The 20,699-nt window shown below is 35.2% G+C and overlaps 1 protein-coding gene across 1 annotated transcript in view; it reads right to left on the reverse strand.

Moving 5' to 3' along the window:
* The window catches only part of LOC131167400 (vacuolar protein-sorting-associated protein 37 homolog 1), a 28,916-nt gene extending 10,002 nt beyond the window's left edge, over positions 1 to 18,914 (reverse strand). The window contains 3 exon segments of the mRNA XM_058126210.1: positions 1,395 to 1,482; positions 5,294 to 5,513; positions 18,665 to 18,914. Coding sequence (XP_057982193.1) covers positions 1,395 to 1,482; positions 5,294 to 5,513; positions 18,665 to 18,914 — 558 coding nt within the window.
* Between the last annotated feature and the right edge of the window lie 1,785 nt (positions 18,915 to 20,699).

The raw sequence follows: 20,699 nt of genomic DNA on the forward strand, positions 1-20,699 counted from the left end.
TTTTCTTCAGATTACCCCAAGCAAGAAGAGACTCCCAACCCTCTAACCAAAGGAAAATTTGAAATTAATGAGGTGCTTCATTTTTCCAGATTGTTTTCTATGGATATTCCCCCTTTTCTCCCCATACAGCAAGTGATACACAATTCAACTTAAAAATAAATAAATAAATAAATTTCTGATCCTACACCAAATAACCCTTATTATCAGGCTAAATTGAAACTCTGCAAAGACTTTTCAGAAATATTCGATCTATTCCATCCCTCAGTCCTGCAAAGCTCTAATAAAAGCAGGCAGCCAGCAGACGCGGTCATCAATTATAGCCAGGACATCCTTCACAAAAACTTCTTTACCTCTGGAACTACAAACCAGGGTAATCCCTCTTAATGAGCCTTTCCCTACACCAGCAGTCATCCATAAAATTCATTTTTTGGCCATTACCAACTTTTAATATGATGTGCTTGGAGAATTCATCTCAACCTTTCTGTAATACCCTTCCAAACCCCTACATCATTTGGGCCTCTCATTTGTTCAGTTTTAAACCAAATCCCCCCCCCCCCCCCCACTTTCTTTTTTTTCCTACAGTTCCCCTCTATGTTGCTCTTTCCATAGCAAATTTCAAATCACTTTATAAAAATAGCCTTGTTGAAATTCTGGAGATTCCTAACAACCCCCGCCCCCCCTCAAATTCAAATCTCTACAGATCATCTCCCAATTCACCAAGTGAATTTTTTATTCTTCTCCCCATATAGAAGTCTCTTTCCAACTTTTCAATTTTCATAGCCATAGAGGCTAAAATGGTAATTAGAGACATGCAGAAGGTTGGGAGGCTAGATAAAGTGCTCTAAATACATGTTACCTTTACCTCTCTGAGAAAGCTATTGTCTTTTCCAGCTGGCCAACCTCCTTTCCACTCTTACCATTACAAAATCCCAAACTCCCACATTCTTGTTATTTCCACAAAAAGGGAGGAAAAAAGAAGAAAAAACAAGAGGCAAATTGCTCTCTATCTAGATTTTTTAATAATGGCAAAGCCCCAAAATTCCCTGTATATATTTACATATATTATCAACAAGTTAGATATCAGAGTGAGTTAACTACTGCCAATCAATCCTACCCAGTTTGAAACACTAACTGACAAAAGCACTGAGCCTGTCCCTACTGCAGCAGAAATAGGACATATTCAGTTGTATTTGAGGTGGGACATTTGTTAGTCAAGTTTCAGAATTAATACTGAAGGGTTGTCAGCTCATCCTAAACCCACAAGCATCCTAAGACACCAAGGTAATATATCTAATACAAGGTTAGAAAGTCAACCAACAAAAGCAATACGTGAAGACTCTTAAGTATAATATATGAGTATGAGCATAAACATTAAAATTGTAAAAAAAACTTACATTATTTTGAGTTTTGACTTGATCAAGGGACAGTAGGAATTGATTGTATGCATCTTTATCAGACAGGAGCTTTCGTAACTCATCAACACTGTTAGATTACAAAACAACAGATTGAGAGAGAGAGAGAGAGAGAGAGAGAGAGAGAGAGAGATTTATCAGGAGCAACAAAAAAAATACAAAACAATGAAGTAGTAAATCAAGAAACAATTCAAGGATTCTTCCCACACCCCCCCCCCCCCCCCAAAAAAAATTCTAACACCAATATGGCATATTGAAGATTTCAAGAGTATGGAAGAACAGATATTTTATATTTTAATTTGCAGGCTAGATAGAAAATTGGAAAAAGAATACTAATCTGATACAGATATGTCATCAGCATCACTATCCAGCACTGTGATCATCATGAACTGAATTGCCTAAGACTAACGATATGTCATCATGGCAAGCTCTTCTAACTTAATATACATTTCATTATAGGGGATAAGAAACCAGATCTTTTCCTCCCCTCAAAAGAAACCGCAGCTTAATTAAAGGATAAAGGATCCTTCAGCAATATATACTTCTCTCAGTTCGACCTTAAAATTATACAGGATTTTTTGGAAATGAAGGCTGAGTTGATTGTATGCTTATAGTTCATCCTCATGGCAAGCTCTTCTAACTAAATATACCACTATTCATTAGAATAAAAACCGGATCATTATTAATACAGAAAGAACACAGAGAAAGGATAAAAATCCCTCGCCAATATATACTTCTGTAGACTGAACCTTTAGGGTGCAATTGGTTGGGGACAACTGGAGAGTTTAGAAGAGAAAAGAAAGTCTCGCTCCACTTCTCATGTCTGGTTCACTTAAAGAGGGAAGAAGAGGAAAAAGTGGAGAGGAGAAAAGGGGCAAAAAGCCCCATTTTTTTCCCCTCCACAAATCAGATAGAATTAACAAGAAACCAACTAATAACTTTTTCCAAAAGACAATTATGCCCTTAACCAAATAAAAAATTACCAAAATCACAAATCTTACGTAATTTTATATATATATAGATTGATTATTTCGGAAAAATTTAAGGCCAATATATGTCTAATGAAAATATTTTGATCATGGAGTTCAATGTGCATATAGGTTTGTTCCACATTTTATGGGATCTTGTACAATTGGATCATATTGTCAATTTGTCATTAGTCACTAGCTTATTATTTTTACACTTTTCTTACAGGGGTAATATTGTAAAACGAATATATACAGTTTCTTTTCAGTTCTCTCCCATTAGTTTAACTAAACAGAAAAACAAAGGATAGTTTTTTTTTTCGAATTTCTCTCCTATTGAACAAAACATACAAAAAAGAAATGGGGCTTGGTGGATTGTATGCTTATAGTTCACAGGCCATGCGTTGATCTCATAGTAATTCTCCACCATGCATTCTAAAAGTGCAAGCATATAGCGGACCCCTGGCTCCCTTGCCTCTTTCAGAAAGGGGACAGGAGAAAATTAAAAATTGCAATCTCATTTTAACAAATAGAGTCGATATCTCACCAAATTAAATGCACCACCAATTTTTAAATCCCATCTTCACATTGACAACTTACCCTAATAGGCAACAACTACATAGGCCCCCCATGTTAAGAATTATAATCCCATAGCAAAAAGAAAACTCTTCTTCACTGGGATAAACTCAAGAGACAAATCTCACTAAATCATGCATTCTACCCATTTTTAAACCACATCCTCTTGTTGCCATCTTTCCAATATGACCATTGAGGCCCCAAGATGTCCAACACAAAGGAAAATAATTCACAATCATCAGAAGCTTCCTTAATGAAAGCATTTCTGTTGGACGAAGTTTGAACCTTCTACATCACTAGATGATCCCATGGATAAAACCTAGACCAGACCAGTCAGACAAGAACCATCGTCAGTTTTCTAGTTCAAATGATTTTTGAAAACTACGAAATGGTGTTAATCCGTCCAGACCCCAGCACCTTGGCATGACCCAGGCTGATGAACTGGCTGGATCAACCAAGCTTCTCACCAAAAATAAAAAATAAAAAAATTGATTGTGCTGCTGAAAGGAGCAAAGCAGAAGGGTGCATGGGATTGCCTACCAATGCGACCACAGGTGTTTGGTTGCTTTTAGCTAAACAAAAATACAGCATATAACCAATTGACTCCAAAGTCCAAATCTTACATAGAGATCTACACACACACACACACACACACGTGTATAATACACATATTTAGTAATTTTACACTTAAGTATATTTTTAACTGAATCAAACAACTCCAATATTATTTAATATTTACGAATTAATAAAATCCTAATATTTTACCGTTGAAGTAAAATCAAAACCTCACTCACTAGCACTTAATATTTGTTTGACTCCTGCTAAAACTATAATAATAATAATAATAATAATAATAACCATCATCAAACCCTCCATGTAATATTTATAAATATACCGGGTCAACCACCAGTTTGACTCCATGGCCTGCCCACTTTAACCACATTGATGGTTTTACCAGGTTGGTTGCTAATCTTTATTTTAAAAGCATGAAAGATACTAAGAAGTCATACAAGGAAAGTTTAGCAAAGGGTAATTGAACAAAGAAAAAAGTTAGAAGCTAGAATTTCAGAAAAAATTTTGATTTTATGCCTAAGAGATCAAGTACAAAAACTACATACTCTTAAGAAGATTAACGGAAAATATTAGAGGAAAGAGAGGAACTTGCACATGGATTTTATTGACCTAGAGAATTAGGGAAGTCCCGTGGTGGATTCTAGAAAAAAAAATGGAGTATGTAGTAGGTATATATTGATGTCATTGGAGATATGAGGTGACTAGTGTAGGACTAAAGGTGCAGGGTATAGGGAATTTTTCAATCACAATAGGTCTGTTTCGAGTCAATATTTTTTTTGCATTAGTAATGAATGAACTTACTATAAGTATCCAAAATGAGGTCTCACAGTATATGTTGTTTACAGATAATTGACAAAACAAGAGGGGTGCAGTATCAAGGTTAGAATTGGGATAGAAGCTTTAGAATCTAGAGGTTTTGAGACAGATTCGACAGAATGCATGTAATTTTAGACATGATATGAGGAATATCAGCAAAAATATTACACTTAATGATCTAGAAATGAATAGAACTAGTCGATTTTGATACCTTGGATATTTTATGCAAGTTGAAGGAGAAATTGAAGAAGTAAATATACTTTGGAAGATGTAATACATAGAGTTAGAAGATGTAATGCAGAGTTAGGATGGTAAAATGAATAAATACTTTAGTCGTGTTGTGTGATCATAAGATACCTTTCAAATTAAAAGGAAAGTTCTGCTAGACAGCTATAAGACCACCTCTACAATATGGATCAGAATCTTGGGTAAGTAAGAAACAGCATATCCAATATGTGAAACTTTACGAAATTAAAATGCTTAGGCAGATGAATGATACAACTGTTAAAGATAAATTACGAAATGAAACATTCATAATAAATTAGGTAAAGTATCTATAGAAGATAAAATATGGGAGGGGCGGCTAAGATGGTTTAGGCACTTGTAACGTAGGTCAAATAATGCACCAATGAGAAGTGAACTAATCAATGTTAGTGGCAGTAGCAGGCGTAGGGGTAGACGTAGAAGAACTTTGAGTGAGATACTAAGGATTTAACAACCGTCCATTTGTCAAAGGATATTGCCCAAGATCACAGAGATTGGCAGAAAAGGTTTCATGAAGTCAACTCAACTAGTGGAGCTTAAGACTTAGTTATTGACATGTTGTTGTTGTTGTTTTAGATAATATTTATAATAGCATTAACTCATCGTTTGTCCTTGCATCAAAAGACACTAATATGAAAATATAACCTATCTCCTATCTAGAAAGAATTAGAAAGATCAAGGTCTCACCTCTTTGTCTTTCAAAAAAACAATTATGCTGGCACTTCAGCAGGAGACACTTGTGATGGAGAATGTTGTGGCGGCTCTGAATGGCCTTTGAAGCTAGAAGAGGCCGGCGTACTAGGATATGAAGAGCGGGAAGAACCAGAAGAGCTAACTACCGATGGAGTATACCAGACTGCGTGGAGATTGTCCTGCGACGTGCTGAGCTTGTGTTCTTGAGATTCCCCTAAACCACATGGACAGTACTTCTGAATTTACAAGAATTCGTATGAATGTAAACACACCACACACACACACACCATATATATCTATTATATTATATCTAGCAAGTGCCACTTATTTATACAAATGCTAATATGTAAACAAAAATAGGCAGGGAAAAAATCTGATTTCAAAGTTGATCAAATCAAACTACATGCATGAGGTGAGCAGCCTGATGTGATTGCAAGCAAGCATGTGTTGTGTGATTACAATGCCAAGTTACAGAACACATTGTAAGGCTGAATAAAATACAGGTCACAAAACCAATCAACTATGATTACAATGGGAAAAAGCATGCTGAATTTCCACATTTTAGAGAAAAAAACCATCAAAATTCATTTGCTATATTATTCATGATCAAATGGAGTGAAAAGGGTAGCATTTATTTGTTTGTTTATTCATTATTGACATTTGTTAGAGAGGGAGAAGAGTACAACAAGGAAAATAAAAGAAAACAGGAAGGATAAAATATTCTGTCAATACAACAGAAAAAAAGAACAAACTAGAAAACTAATATATATATATATATATATTACAAAACATCTCTAATCAAGCGAAGCAACTATACATATTACAAAACAGCTCTAATCAAGCAAAGCAACTAGCCCCAAATCTGCCAGAGGTAAGTACCATGAGAAAACATTCACCAAAACCCACAATGACACAAGAAACACCATTCTATCCCGAAGCAAGTTAAGAGGTGCATTCAAGTTCTTAAAATTCTAGCATTTCTCTCCATCTAAAAAAAAAAACAGCCAAATTAGCAATGCCACAATGCCTCTGTCTGCTTCCCCTTTCCAAACCCCTTAAACAACAAAGTACAAAATGCCTCCAAGGACGAAGGGCAACCAAATCCTCTCCAAAAATACAAACAAATTTCAAGACAATGTGTTGTACAGTACCAGAGCTCAAGGCTGGCTAGTTCTTCTAGGGAGAAATGTGTTACTTGTAGGGTTACCAGTCTAGTTTACTAAGGCACAACACGTCGTGTAAAGGTACTCTTTGGTACCTACTTCTTGCTTGACATAATCAATTGCACAAGTAGCCTATTGTTGTTTGGGAACATTGTGGAACTTCCTTGATACATATGCTTAATGTTTTGTCCTAGTGATTACATTTGCCAGCCACCATGTGTATGTGTAATATATTTCCAGTAGAGATTTTCAGAAATATAGGATAACTTAATTTCTTTTCAGAGCCCTCAAATATAAGAATAGAGATGCCTTCTTTCAAACTCATGTGAGAGTCTTGAATGATATCTCTGCCTGTAACAAACTGATGAGTTTGACCAGAGTAGATTGAGAAACCTTTTTGAATCTCTTCTATAATTTGCCATATCCTTGAGGTTACGTTTGTTTTGTGGAATCTCTATTCTCAGCAATAGATTAGTTTCAGTATGTTAGTTATAATTAGTTATACAAGAAATTATGTTATTAGTATAAAGCAAATAACAATGTGAAACATTTTATGAGTCCATAATAAGGAATAGACGAGGAATAACTATTCCCAAATTTCATCATAGAGATGTCTATTCCTTTTTTAATGTAATTAGGAATATCATATTATTCCAACAAATAACCATTCCGCTGAACCAAGCAAGCCGTTATTGTTGATTTGATGACTGAAATTTGTGCACTGATAACTGCCATCTTTGAGTTTTCAAGATTTCAAGACTCTTTTATTTCTCTTTATATCTAAAAACAAGGTCAAAATAACTAAGCACAGGGATATTTTCATTTTTTATATATATAGAAAAAGTAAAATATATTAAAGAATAGGAAAAAGACTTGCACAAAAAGGAGGACAAGAAATCCTCCTAACACAAAAATAAAACTAAGCAAAGAAACAAAGTAAAAATATTTACATCAAAGCCTCTCTCCAATCCCTTTGAAGATCCTATAGCAACTTTTCTTGAAAGAAACCCAAAGAATAAGCTCAAAAAGAAGCCCTAAAAGTGACTCTATCCCAAAGGAAATGCTCATAATTTATTTTTCTGTTGAAAATCATTGCATTCCTTTCAATCCAAAATGTCCAAAAAATTCCAAAAACTGTAAAACCCCATAAAAATTTTCCTTTCTTGCTCCTCCCAAAATCCTTTGCACTGTACAATTAGGTAGGAACACATAAACAAACACTTGGACCACCAAAGCCTCATAAAAAACTAAGAAAAGAAAATCCCAAAGCTGACTTGCTACCCAGAAATGTAGAATCAAATGATTGCTAGTCTCGCTGTCTTCCAAACACATAAAACAAATATTCGGGCTCATGGCCTTCTAAGGTCTAATCAGTTGCAGTAAATCATTACTATTAAGCCTATTAAAGAGTCCACATAAAAGCCTTGAATCTTACAACCACCTTGGCCTTCCAAATAAAGTGGATGGGAAAAGAAAAATGATTTCACCTTTTCAACAATTGGGCAAGCAAAGATTTCGAAGAGAACAAGCCAAAAGAATCCCCAATTGCAATCCTCATATTACCACCCATTCAAGCAACAAAAGAATCTAGCATATGTGGCAACAAAGCCATATATCCTCAACCTCTCTCTCATTGAGATTCTAAAGAAATATGAAAATCCCAAAAAAGAGACCCCCCCCCCCCCTTCAAAAGAATAAAAAGTATTTATCGATGCATTATGCAAGAGGGTCAATCTAGAAAGATGAGGGAACAAAGATTCCAAAGGAACCTCATCCATCCAAACATCTACCTAGAAATGAATAGAATTCCTATTCCCTAAACGATAACTAATAAGAGGAAAAAAGAACTGAGCTACCTGAGAAATAAATTTCCAAAGACTAGCATAACAAACAATACCACTACCCCTAGAATCCCATTCATTCTAGTGTGTACTGTACTTGTTTTTAATAACAATGTGCCATGAAGAGTCAACTTCCAAAGAAATCTACCCACTAAGGAGATGTTTTTAGACACCAAGTTCACGAGGCCCCAATCCCCTTTAGAATTAATTTTTTCACCTTCTCCCAATTAACTAGATTATCTCTCTTCTCATCCTCAACAACTAACCACAAAAAATCTCACATAATTCTCTCCAAGGCTATAGTTAGCCACCCTGGCTGGAACTCTAAGAAGGAAAAGAAAATAAATGGGAATGTTGGAAAGAACAACATTGATAAGAGTCATACAAACCCCTAAAGATAAGTCCTCTTCCAACCATCTAATCTACTATCCACTCATTCCACTACCAGTTCCCAAAAAGCAGAGGAATTAAGATTGCCACCTGGAGAGAGACCTAAGGAAATTAAAGGACAATGCAAAGTACTACAACTACAATATGCTAAATTAGATAAATTTCTAAATTGCCCTCACTCAAATTAATACTTGCAACCCCAATCTTGGACATAAGCACATGGATATTTTTCAAGGAAATTGAGGAATAGAACCTTGTTGGATAGGTTTTTATCATTTTATACCATTGCCATTGACATATTGAATTGATCAATGAGGTGTGCCTGACAACAATCCTCACAAATTCCATCCTCACTACTAAAACAATTGGAGATAACCTTTGAGGATTAAATACATGGATTATTTTAGGAATACTGATTTTTGTAATTTCTAGAGGTCTACAAAAGAGAAAGATGCTTTCCAATTAAAAGAAAAGCACAATTCATTATATGATATTTCCTACGAATGGAGTTGCAAAGCTCAAAGTTGCAGGTTTATTGTAGAGAAGACAAGACTATTTTCAATGTGTGTTTGCAGAGTGATCAAACCCTGGATCAGCAGAAGAAATTGATTAGTAGTAGAATGGAACTAGGCATAAAATAAGCATATATAAGAGTCCTGACACTAATATGGCAATTGTACTAGAAGCATCCAAACTTCAAATACATCCTCTCTATACAAATAAGGGAACTAAAGAAAGCAGCTTGCTTCCCATCATTAAGATTTCTACAAAAATGGAACTCTTAAGAAACAAGATGATTAACATAATAACATCAACCAAAAAAAGAAGAAACCCATGCATCATGATATGGAAATAGACAAGAAAAAGAACAAAAGTAACAAAATAACATTGTCCCCACAGCCAAAGATCCTCTCAAAAACGAACTTTACAACCATCTTCCACTTTAAATTTAGTACAAGGAAAAGGGAAATGCATATGAAATGAATTTCAATGGGCTTTCATAATCACTCTTTAACTCTAATATAGCATGCCACCCATTTGTTCGTATGAAAAATTTACTCTTGATTACTTTATGCCAAAGAGAATCAATTTCCAAAGGGAAATGCCATAACCATTTTATTTACCCACTAGAAATATGCTTTCAAGACGCCAACTTACCAAGGCCTACGCACCCCTCATTCTTAAACCTCCTAAAAGTCACCCAAATCACAAGATAGCCTCTCCTCTCACCCACACCTAACCAAAAAAAATCCCTCAGAATCCTCTCCAATCTTCCAGCACCCCAAACTAACATTTAAATAATGAAGAAAATAAAGAGGAATCAACGAAAAAAGGATGCCTAGATTTGGGTAAATTGACCCCGCAATGAAAAATGGCCACCATTCTACCCGTCAAGACTTCTAGAAAATTTTGGAGAGTTTTAATAACTACTTAGGGTTATAAGTACTTCCATACAATTAATGAAACACTAATTATTTACTACAAAATTTCTAACAAGTGACAAATCATATAAGTACTTATTTATATGTGGTACCATTCTGGGGCTAATTCGACGAAACATTACTTTCATCATAGAACAAGTTAAGAGAACAAAACTCATATAACAAAATAAAACGCAGCTTGATCGCAATTCGCTGCTAGCTATACGCAATTCACTGCTATCTAAGTCAATCACCCCTTAGATACATTTCCCAAACCCTCCCCCATCTCAAAACCCTGGAAAAACACCTCATCAAACAAAAACTAGAAGAAAAAAACCAGAAATCGCAAAGGAAGAGAGAAGAGCAGTACCAGAACTTGAACATGGCTGCGAGAGATCGATGATCCTCAGATTAAGCTCTCTCTCTCTCTCTCTCACTCTCGCTCTCTCTCTCCCTTGACCGAAGCCTCCTTCTCCCCCTCTCCCTTGACCGAAGCCTCCTTCTCCCCCTCCGCTGACGCCCGAAGCCTCCTTATTAAGCTCTCTCTCTCGCTCTCGCCCGAAGCCTCCTTATTAAGCTCTCGCTCTCTCTCTCTCTCTCTCTCGCTCTCCCTCCCTCCGTCCCTCCCTTGACCGAAGCCTCCTTCCCCCTCCGCTGACGCGCTCTCTTTCCACAAAAGGATTTTTCGTGGTTGGTCCCCGTTTTGTTTTCCATTTGTCATTCGAAATACACGTGGCACAATCTTATTAGGAGTAGACTACCAATTGCCGGTGCGGGTGTAGCGTCGAGAAGGAACCTAGTAATGTCTTCAAGGAAATCGGCAACACGCTCACCTGTTTCCCTTTCTATTATTATTTTAAAATAATATATTAAATAACACCCAATTCAGAAAAATTATTTTTAGAATAACTCTCACGTAATGTCGCTACTTAATCTAACGAGATTTAAATAAATCTCATTGGACCAAGTAGCGACATTTAAATGGTCAGATAAATCGAGTGTTAACGAATATCAAGGCAAATCTCATTAGACCAAGCAACAAGATTTGTCTAGAAAATGGAACGGTCGATTGATGTGTGACACGTGACAAATCTCGCTGCTTAGTCAAGCGAGATTTTCCTTGACACCCTTCAACTCCTCCTTTCTTCTTCACTTTCCCCGTGAATGCACGGTTACAATAGAGAGATCAGAGAGTCTAGCAAGGAGGAGGACAGCAGCAGCAACAGGCTAGCAAGTTGTCTTTCGTTGTGGTAGGTGACCTATTGACTTTTTGAATCTGATCCTTATTTTGATATTGACAAAGCGCATGTATCTTATGTGTGTGGCTAATGTTTTGAATAGATTTACAAATTCAAAATGCACACACAAAAAATGAAGATAGAAGTTAGAAAACTCACATCAATTGACGTTTTCCACGAAAGACAGAAGAGTAAAGAAGAAAACATTTGTTTTGTAATTGTATTACATTTAATTTTTTATCTTTAATTTATAATAATGCATGCATTTGCATGATATGTTTGAATGCTCAGTAATGACCGTAGATAGACTTTAGGTCGATTGACCGACGCCAAGTTTTTTAAGCTAAATTAAAGCGTATTGACCTTAAATAGACCATAAATCCCTGCACATAACTTTAAACTCAAATCAAACCTTAAATGCACACTTTAAATGTGTTCAGTCAACCAAACCTCTCAGAGTGAATTTGTTGACTATTTAGTTGACCATTTTAAAATGAACTTGAGTTGTATGGTCAACTGAGCTGACACGTGGGTGATCCCCAATGCTCTGGTCGACTGAACCCTTAGTTAAAATCTGACCTAGTCGACCGAACATCAGAAAATGGTCAACCGAACCTACCCTGGTCGACCGAACCTCAGACGGTTCAAAATTGCCTTAATACGGTCGATTAAAACATCAGTTCAAAAATGTCACGATCGACCAAACTTAGTAATATGGTCGACCAAATCTCAAATATGGTCGATCGAAACTCTCGGATTGGAATTTTTTAAAAGCGCTAAAACGTCATTAACTTTTAATTAAACTTTTCCAAAATACCGAGCGTAATCCCAACGGTCATAATTGTCGTAAAATTTATAAATATCCCCTCATTTACTTTGATTAGCAACTTTAATTAGCCCAAATTTTCTCTCCAATCCATTGTTAATCAAAGTTCCCTCAAATGTTTTTTATTGTTAAAATCATTCTTTTGGGGCCAAATCTTTTATACAAATCTCTCAAACTCTTTTTCAAGCATTTATTTCAAAATCATTTTTGATGAGAGTATTTTATTTAGGGCATTTTATTTACTTTTACTTTCACATAGCTTCTCTCTTTGAAAAAATTTTTTAGGAGTATTTGCTTAGGCTTTCTCTTGATTATTTCTTTGATAAATATTTTTTGGGAGAAAATTATTTATTGCATAAATATTTTCTTGAGGTTAAATTCCTAGATTCTCCAAATATTCTTTATTTGCAAAAGTATTTATAAGAGAACAATAATACCTTTTTTTCGCATATATTTTATTTGTGCATTAATTATTTAGATACACATCTTACTCTATTGACAATTATTTCATATCTTTAGAGAGTGCATGTTTTATGAGTTTAATGTGTACATTTCTACTTTTATGTTTTAGAAGTATTTTCATACACAAAAATTGTTTTTAAATGTACCGGTTGGGTTCAGTCCGAAATTGAACTAGAGAGTCTCAGCCTTGTAAGTAAGTCCATTTGGTTCAGCCTGAAAATTGAACTGGAGAGTATCAGCCCCGTAAGTGAGACTGATTCGATTCAGTCTGAAAATTGATCTAGGATTTTCCTCGCACCATAAGGAGAGGATATAAACAGCTTCTACTCCGCCCGTTTAAGTGAGCAAGGATAGTATAATCCCTATGGGGTATACTCAAGGCGGGGACGTAGGCTGGTTTGGCCGAACCTCAATATTGTGTGTCACTCTCTCTCTATCTTATTTAAATTCTTATACTTTAATTTCAGCATGTGTATAAATATTTATTTGATATAATAATTATTTGCATACACACATTTGATTTAAATAAGATATATTGCACACGTGTTTGTCTTCAGTTATCGTTTTATTATTTTACATACACGCGTGTATATTGGATAATATATGTTTTGTAGTGAATCGGCGAAATGCTTAATTTAGCCTAAAATGTTTTAAAACCCATTTCACCCCCCCTTATCGGGATCACACCAATTCCAACATGGTCGTTTAGGGTAACAAGTGACCGTTCGAGAGCTCGAGTAAGCTATAAAAGGGGAGAAATGGGCTATGTATTTCTTACCCAAAATCTATTTTGTTTTCATTGATTATTCTTGATTAATTTGAATTGGCTTTGAAGATTTGTTATTATAGATTCATAATTAAGCATTTTGCTTCGATTTGTTGTTTGGAAGCTGCATCCGGAACCCCCATCTAAGGTAAGACTTTTATTTCATTATTTGGTATTTTATCAAATTAAAATTGTTATATTTGATTTATTAAATATTGTTGGTTAATATGCTTCAAGACTACAACAATAGTACAATTCTTTTTTTAATTATTAGCATATAAAAATTTTTCCAGTGAGGTGTTTTCAATGTGTAAAAAGATATGTAAATGTGATTTTGCTACTAAAATCTTTGTAATTCTTTATTTTTTGTTCACTTAATGATCAATTATTTTGTCTTAAAAATTTTGAATAAATTTAAATTTTATTATTTGTTGGCACTTCTAGATCTAAATTTGTTTTCTAACTTTTTTTCAAAAGTTATATTATTATTTATCTAAATGAATGTGTTTTATATGCTAATATTATTTGCAAGTACTACACTTTTATTGATAATTTTATTATTTTTCGCAATAATTATAGTGGTAAAATGATTTGGTTTTAAAAATTAAGGGTGTGTTTAAAAATTGATTTGATTTTGAGTAGTGGATTTGGCCAAGAAAATATGCATCATAATAGATAATTTTTAATTAAAAAATAACAATATGAATTATATTAACTATAAAAAATTATAATTAAAAATGGTGAAATATTATTAAAAAATTTCACAATCATATGTTAATTCACTGTATGATATTTACACATGCAAGCTTACCAAATACATCTAGACATACACATACTTACATACTTATACATTTATACAAACATACATATGCAAACTCACATTCACATGCACATATATGTATTGTTGTTAATTAGAAAGTAATAATGTGAATTATATTAAGTAAAAAATAACAATCAAAACTTTCTTTCATTTGTTATATGTGTTATGTGTAATTTAATTGACAAGTATGCTGTAATCTAGTGTTTTAAATTTGGTATTAGAAAAAAATGAATTACTGCTTGGATTTTAATTGAAAATGAATTATTGTTTCGATTGGCATTGTGAGTTTGGGTTTTGTATTTAATTTATTTGTATATATTATTGTTGTCCATTTTTATTTGGTTTTGCATTCCATATTTAAAATGAATTATTGTTTAGGCATGTTACTCTGTAGCTTAGATTTGTTTTTTCGCAATATATATGTTGAAATTCTTGGACAATATTACCATTTAATCATTTTGGGATTTAATATAAATAATAGTACTAATATTAACACAAACTTAAAACATATGCATCATAATATATATTTTTTTAATTAAAAATAACAATATGAATTATATTAACTAATTAAAATAATAATAATAAAAAGCTGAAATATTATTAATTAAATTCACAATCATATGTTAATTTACTATATGATATGTATTCTTGTTAATTAGAAAGCAATAATGTGAATTATATTAAGTAATAATTAATTTACTTTTGAGAATTTATTTTTTAAGATAAAAATTTGTTAAATAAATTATATATATTTAAAATAAAGTAAAAATTAATAAAATCACAAATGTCATATAGAAAAGAAAAACTAGTATTTCGCAAAATACTTGTTGGCCTTTGAGAAATTGCTAACTTGAATACATGACATAAATCGTGAGAAGAGACAACTATTTTCATGATGCAAGAAACAACTCTCAGTTATTTTGGAAAGATTGAGGTTCAAGAATTTTAGAAATAAACTCATATTATGAAATTTCTTTCATACAAACATGTAGTTCAAATTTTCTAACCAATTCTAACTTGAGAATCACACGCCCAAGATGTGTAAGCCTCAACTAAAAAGGCGCAAAAAGCGTTCTTTTTTTGTAAAATTGTGTTGACCTCAGCATGTAATGCGTTACCCTTTTTCGAATATGGTATTTTAGATTGAGCCTCAATGCGTTTTAAGCATGCCTTGCGTTGAGGTGAGCCTCGATTGAGCCTTTTAAAATATTGAAAAATACCATTAACACAAATTAATAACGAATATACAATTGAATATATTGTGTGGGCATGATTAATCTAGAACGTCAACTGCATGATTGACGCAATATTGTGAAATGCATGTTGATAGTTGATTAGGAGTGCATGCTGATTGAACTAAATGCCACCTACATGGCTGATGCAATGACTTGTGAATTGCATGCTATAGAAAATCATAAGATTTTTGGTGCATGGTTTGTGATATGCAAGATAGGAAAATGTCCTGTTTATAGACAACATGCAGCCGAATTTTTAATAAGAAATTTCCCAAAATAATCAAAGCATATAAACCATGTGTCGAATGATTAAAAAATGTTGCATGCTAAACTTTATTTTAAAGGATTACTGCATAATGAATGGAGTCATGATTATAGTTGATTAGCTTAGCATGAATGAACAGAGGTGTTATGTGATGTACTTATATATAAAATTCTATTTTTCGTAGGTCTTTGTTATTTTTTGAGGGTCGATCTAAATGGCAGGAAGCTCAAATAGTGTTCCAGTGACGGTGTTGTTGAATATGGGGGAAAAATTATCACTGGAGTGGAAGATGTTAGTTATAGTATTAAGCCGGTTTGACCAATTTGAATTGACCATAGGAATAAATTAAATAATTTGTATTCGAAGATATACAAATATTTGCATATTGATGGATATGATCATTTTTAATAGGAGACTGCCAAAATTTTTACAATAACGTCCAAATTTTGAATGTGTATGAAAGTTGTAAATGAAATTTGTGAACGTATGGTATCGATTGTCTAGGAAAATTTTTTTCTTTGAACGGGTGCATGGATGGGATATGGTCATTTTTTAAAAGGAGACTCTACCCAAATTTTTATAGAAATTTGATATTTTGAATGTGTCTGAAAGTTGTGAATGAAATTTGTGAACATACTAAAAGCGATTGTTTAGGAAAATTTGTTTCTTTGAACAGGAGCATAGATGGGATATGGTTATTTTTTAAAAGGAGACTTTGCCCAAATTTTTACAGTAATTTGATACTTTGAATGTGTATGAAAGTTGTGAATGAAATTTGTGAACATACTGGTATTGTATGTTTAGGAAATTTTTTTTATTTAAATAGGTGCATGGATGGGATATGGTCATTTTTTAAAAGGAGACTCAACCCAAATTTTTGCAGTAATGATTCTTTATATAATTAGATGCCCACACCACGTTAAATGATATTATTCATATTGCAGGATAAAAAATGGTGATGACCTACGATGTTGCTCTTCGACTTCGATGACCTGAAAAGGATGAAAACAAAACAGGCTTGGAGGACCCGGGGTATACTTCGGGAGATCACTCGGATGCCTAAGTAAGAGAACGCTTCGAAGAGGTTGAATGCAACAGTAAGATTGGGTTAAGAGTGAGTTACCTATGCTTGTTTGTGTTATCTTTCTTTATAGTGGCGAGGTTTGACCCTTGGGGTGATCCATCATTATGATGCGGGGGCGTGGATCGCTCCAAAGGTTTAAGGCGTCAGCGTGGATCTCTCCCTTTATTATTAGGTTAGAGCTAATTGCTCCTACTAGAACATTTGACTTGGGTAATGATTGCTGGATTTTGACTTCCTTTTATAAGTTGATGTATTTAGGGCATATCAGTTGTCCCCCCTAATTTTGAATTTTTGGAACTTGTTCTTGATATTTCAAGCTGGCGTCCTGTCTCCTTTTTTTTAGGATGGCTGGTCCAAGCTGATTGGATTCTCATTCGGCTCCGCTGAGCTGATTTGTGTGCTGGGTTGCAATTTGTCGAGCTGATGTTATAGGGGGATTCGAATGAGTTAGTTTTGTCGAGCCAATGTTCGGCTGAGTTGATTTTGTTAAGCCGATGTCAGGGGGGTTTAGCTGAGTTAGTTTTGCAAAGTTAATGCTAACATTTTGCCGAGTTGTTTTTGTCGAACTGCTCTTCATGGCATTTCTTGTCGAGTTGTTTCTGCTGTGCTGCTCTTCATGGCATTTCTTGCCGAGTTATTTCTACCAAGCTGCTCTTCATGGCATTTCTTTCCGAGTTGTTCCTGCCAAGCTGCTCATCATGGCATTTCTGGCCAAGCTATTTCTGTCAAGCTGCTCGTCATGACATTTCTTGCATAGCTGTTTCTGCCGAGCTGCTCTTCGTGGCATTTCTTGATGAGCTGTTTTTGCCGAGTTGCTCTTCTTGGCATTTCTTGCTGAGCTGTTTTTGCTGAGTTGCTCATCATGGCATTCATTGCTAAGTTGTTTCTACTGAGCTGCTTATCGTGGCATTTCTTACCGAACTATTTCTGCCGAGCTACTCTTCGTGACATTTCCTGTCAAGTTGTTCTTGTCGAGCTCGTTGTGGCATTTCTTCCTGAGCTTTTTCTATTGAGCTGCTCGTTGTGGAATTTCTTGCCAAGCTATTTATGCTGAGTTACTCTTCGTGGCATTTCTTGCCGAGCTTTTTCTACAGAGCTACTCTTCTTGGCATTTCTTGCTAAGCTGTTTTTGCTGAACTGCTCATCAGGGCATTTCTTGCCAAGTTGTTTCTACCGAGCTTCTCTTTGTGGCCTCACGAGCTGTGCTCCTTAGTTGGGCCTTCTTTGCCTAATGAGTTGTGCTCATTTGTTGAGCATTCTTCTAGCCTCACGAGCGGTGCTCGTCAGTTAGGCCTTTTCTTCTTTGCCTAATGAGCTATGCTCATTTGTTGGGCAGTTACGTGGCCTTACGAGTGGTGCTTGTCAATTGGGCCTATTCTTCTTTGCCTAATGAGTTGTGCTCGTTTATTGGGCAACCTTGTGGCCTCGCAAGTTATGCTCGCTAATTGGGCTGCTCTAATGTGACATTGGTGTCTATTCATTACATTTGCCACCCTTGTAAAATTTAAGAGTCTATTTTCAATTGTGTCATACCTTTGGAGAATCAAGATTCATAGGAATTAGCGCCGCTTCAGCTTTTGCACAGGGATTTGATTTTTTTCCTTGAGACGCACACACTGATTGATGAGTTCCCGCCTTCTCAAGATGCTAACTTTTTTGGGGATTCATATGGGCTTCTCTATAAAGGATGTGAGCTCGCTTAATTATTCCTTGTCCCAACCAAGGGGTCCCTTCCCTTTGCTAGGTACACTCTCCTTCTGCCCTTGTCTTTGTTTCTTTATTCTGCTTGTGTTTGGCATGGTATGTTTGTTTTTGCTTTGTTCTTCTATCTCTTCCTGGCTTTGGAAGATTCACCGATCTCTCTACTCCCCTTTCTTTTCAACTCAATCTGATTTCCTCTTATATCCATCATCTCCTCCAGGTTGACATATTTATGTGCTCTAGCCATCAGTTCTCCCATATCAGGTGGTGGCTTCTTCTTTAAGGAGTACAGGAAACTCCCTGACTGAAAGGCTGTGGTCAGGGCTACCAACGCCACTCCAATGTTCAGGTTGTGGATCTCCAGGGTCGCGATGATGAAGCGATGTATAAATTTTTTCAACATCTCTCGTTCTCCTTGGACCAAGTTCATCAGATGAGCCGAAGTTTTGACAATTCTTTGGCTGCTAGTGAAATGACTGGTAAACTATTGTTCCATCTTAGAGAAGAAGCCGATCGAGCCAGACCATAGAATTCGGTACCACTCCTTAGCACTAACTTTAAGGGTGGCTGCAAATGTCCGGCACATGATGGCATCAGGTGTGCCCTGCAATTGCATCAACACCTTGAAGGTGTCTAGATGATCGACCGGGTTAGTCAAACCCTCGCACCTTTCAAAAGTCGGCATTTTGAACTTGTTGGGCAGCGGGATTTCCATAACTTCTTTGGTGAATGGCGGCTCCGATGATTTTAAAGAGGTTTCCTCGTAAGAGGGGTTGGTTCGACCCTCTTTCATCATTTTATCTATTTGGTCTTTTTTTTTTTTATCCTCTCCTCTAACTCATTCGATCTTTGCTCGTTAACTCCTACGCTGTTCGCATCTTCCACCTTCTTAGTGAGGTTAGTTTTTCCCTCACTTTCCTTTCAGGTTCTCTGCTTTCTTAGGTGAGTCGGGGCTAACCTGTTGTTGGCGGGGGGCATGTTCTTCCTGACCCTTTTGTTGCAAGACTAAGTTGAACATATCCTCCATCTTCTTCTGGGAGGCTTCCATTCTCCTTTGGAAGGTGAGAAATTCCTCCCTGGTGACCCTTGAATGATCTTCGAGCATGGAGTGAATGGATTGGGGTGATTCTTTACTAGCGACAAGGCTGGAGCTTGAGCCGTGGGTTGTTGTCATTATTCAAGAATCGAAGGTCGGAAGCAAGATGAGCACCTCTCAGAAGCGGTTCCCACAGACGGCACCAACTGTTGTGGGATAAAAATGGTGATTGAAACCTAAGGTGTAGTCCCAATAGGGGGGTGAATTGGGTTATTTAAAATTTTTCTTTTAAGTCCCTTTTTGAAATCTTAACCTTTTACAATTCTTTTTAAAGACTTCTTATTTTCTTGTTGATTAGGCAATCCACACGAAAAAATTACGTATTCTATTCAATCTACATCCACAACATAAACAACTAAATAATCAATTATTCAAACCAATAAAACACAATACAAGTAATCAATTAATGTACACTTTCCAGTATTCAACTTAATTATTAGCATCTTTATATATGAATGTGCAAGTCCTATAGTTGGCATTTGAACTGAAAATTAAAATAACATCCAATCACTCTTTTCAATAACTCATATTTTAAATAAACCCTTAGTTTAAAGAATTTAGGAGTTGATTAACCAACGTACTCCCTTTTGGTTTCCACAATCAATGATGATCAATCAATTTTAATCTTAGGTTTATTTAATATCCAAGGTTGTTTGTAAGATTAACACATCCACGCAGTTTATATTGTTTCTGGAATTTAAAGAGAATAAGAGAAGAGAGTGACACAGTGTTTTTATGAGGTTCGGTTTACCCCAGCCTATGTACTCGCCTTAGGTTAATTACCTAAGGATTCCACTATACCATGTTCCTTCCGGGTGGAACAAAAAACCTTTACAATAACCAACCTTTTTTTTTCAGGAAGAGAAACCTCTCCAAGCAACAACTTATGCTTGGTGCAACGATCCAACTATACCTTGAACCGTCAAAGATCCAGTAGAAAGGAACGAATATCTGCGTACAAAAACGCTCTCAAACATAGAGCAAGTTGTATAAGTTAAATCACTAATCGTACTTCAAAACCAAAACTAAATAGAAATATATGAAGCTCGAGGTTTAGAAGTCACCAATGGTTCTTTCTTATAGATATAGAAA

Source organism: Malania oleifera, chromosome 11 (assembly GCF_029873635.1).
Source record: "Malania oleifera isolate guangnan ecotype guangnan chromosome 11, ASM2987363v1, whole genome shotgun sequence".
NCBI classification, from domain to species: Eukaryota; Viridiplantae; Streptophyta; class Magnoliopsida; order Santalales; family Ximeniaceae; genus Malania; species Malania oleifera.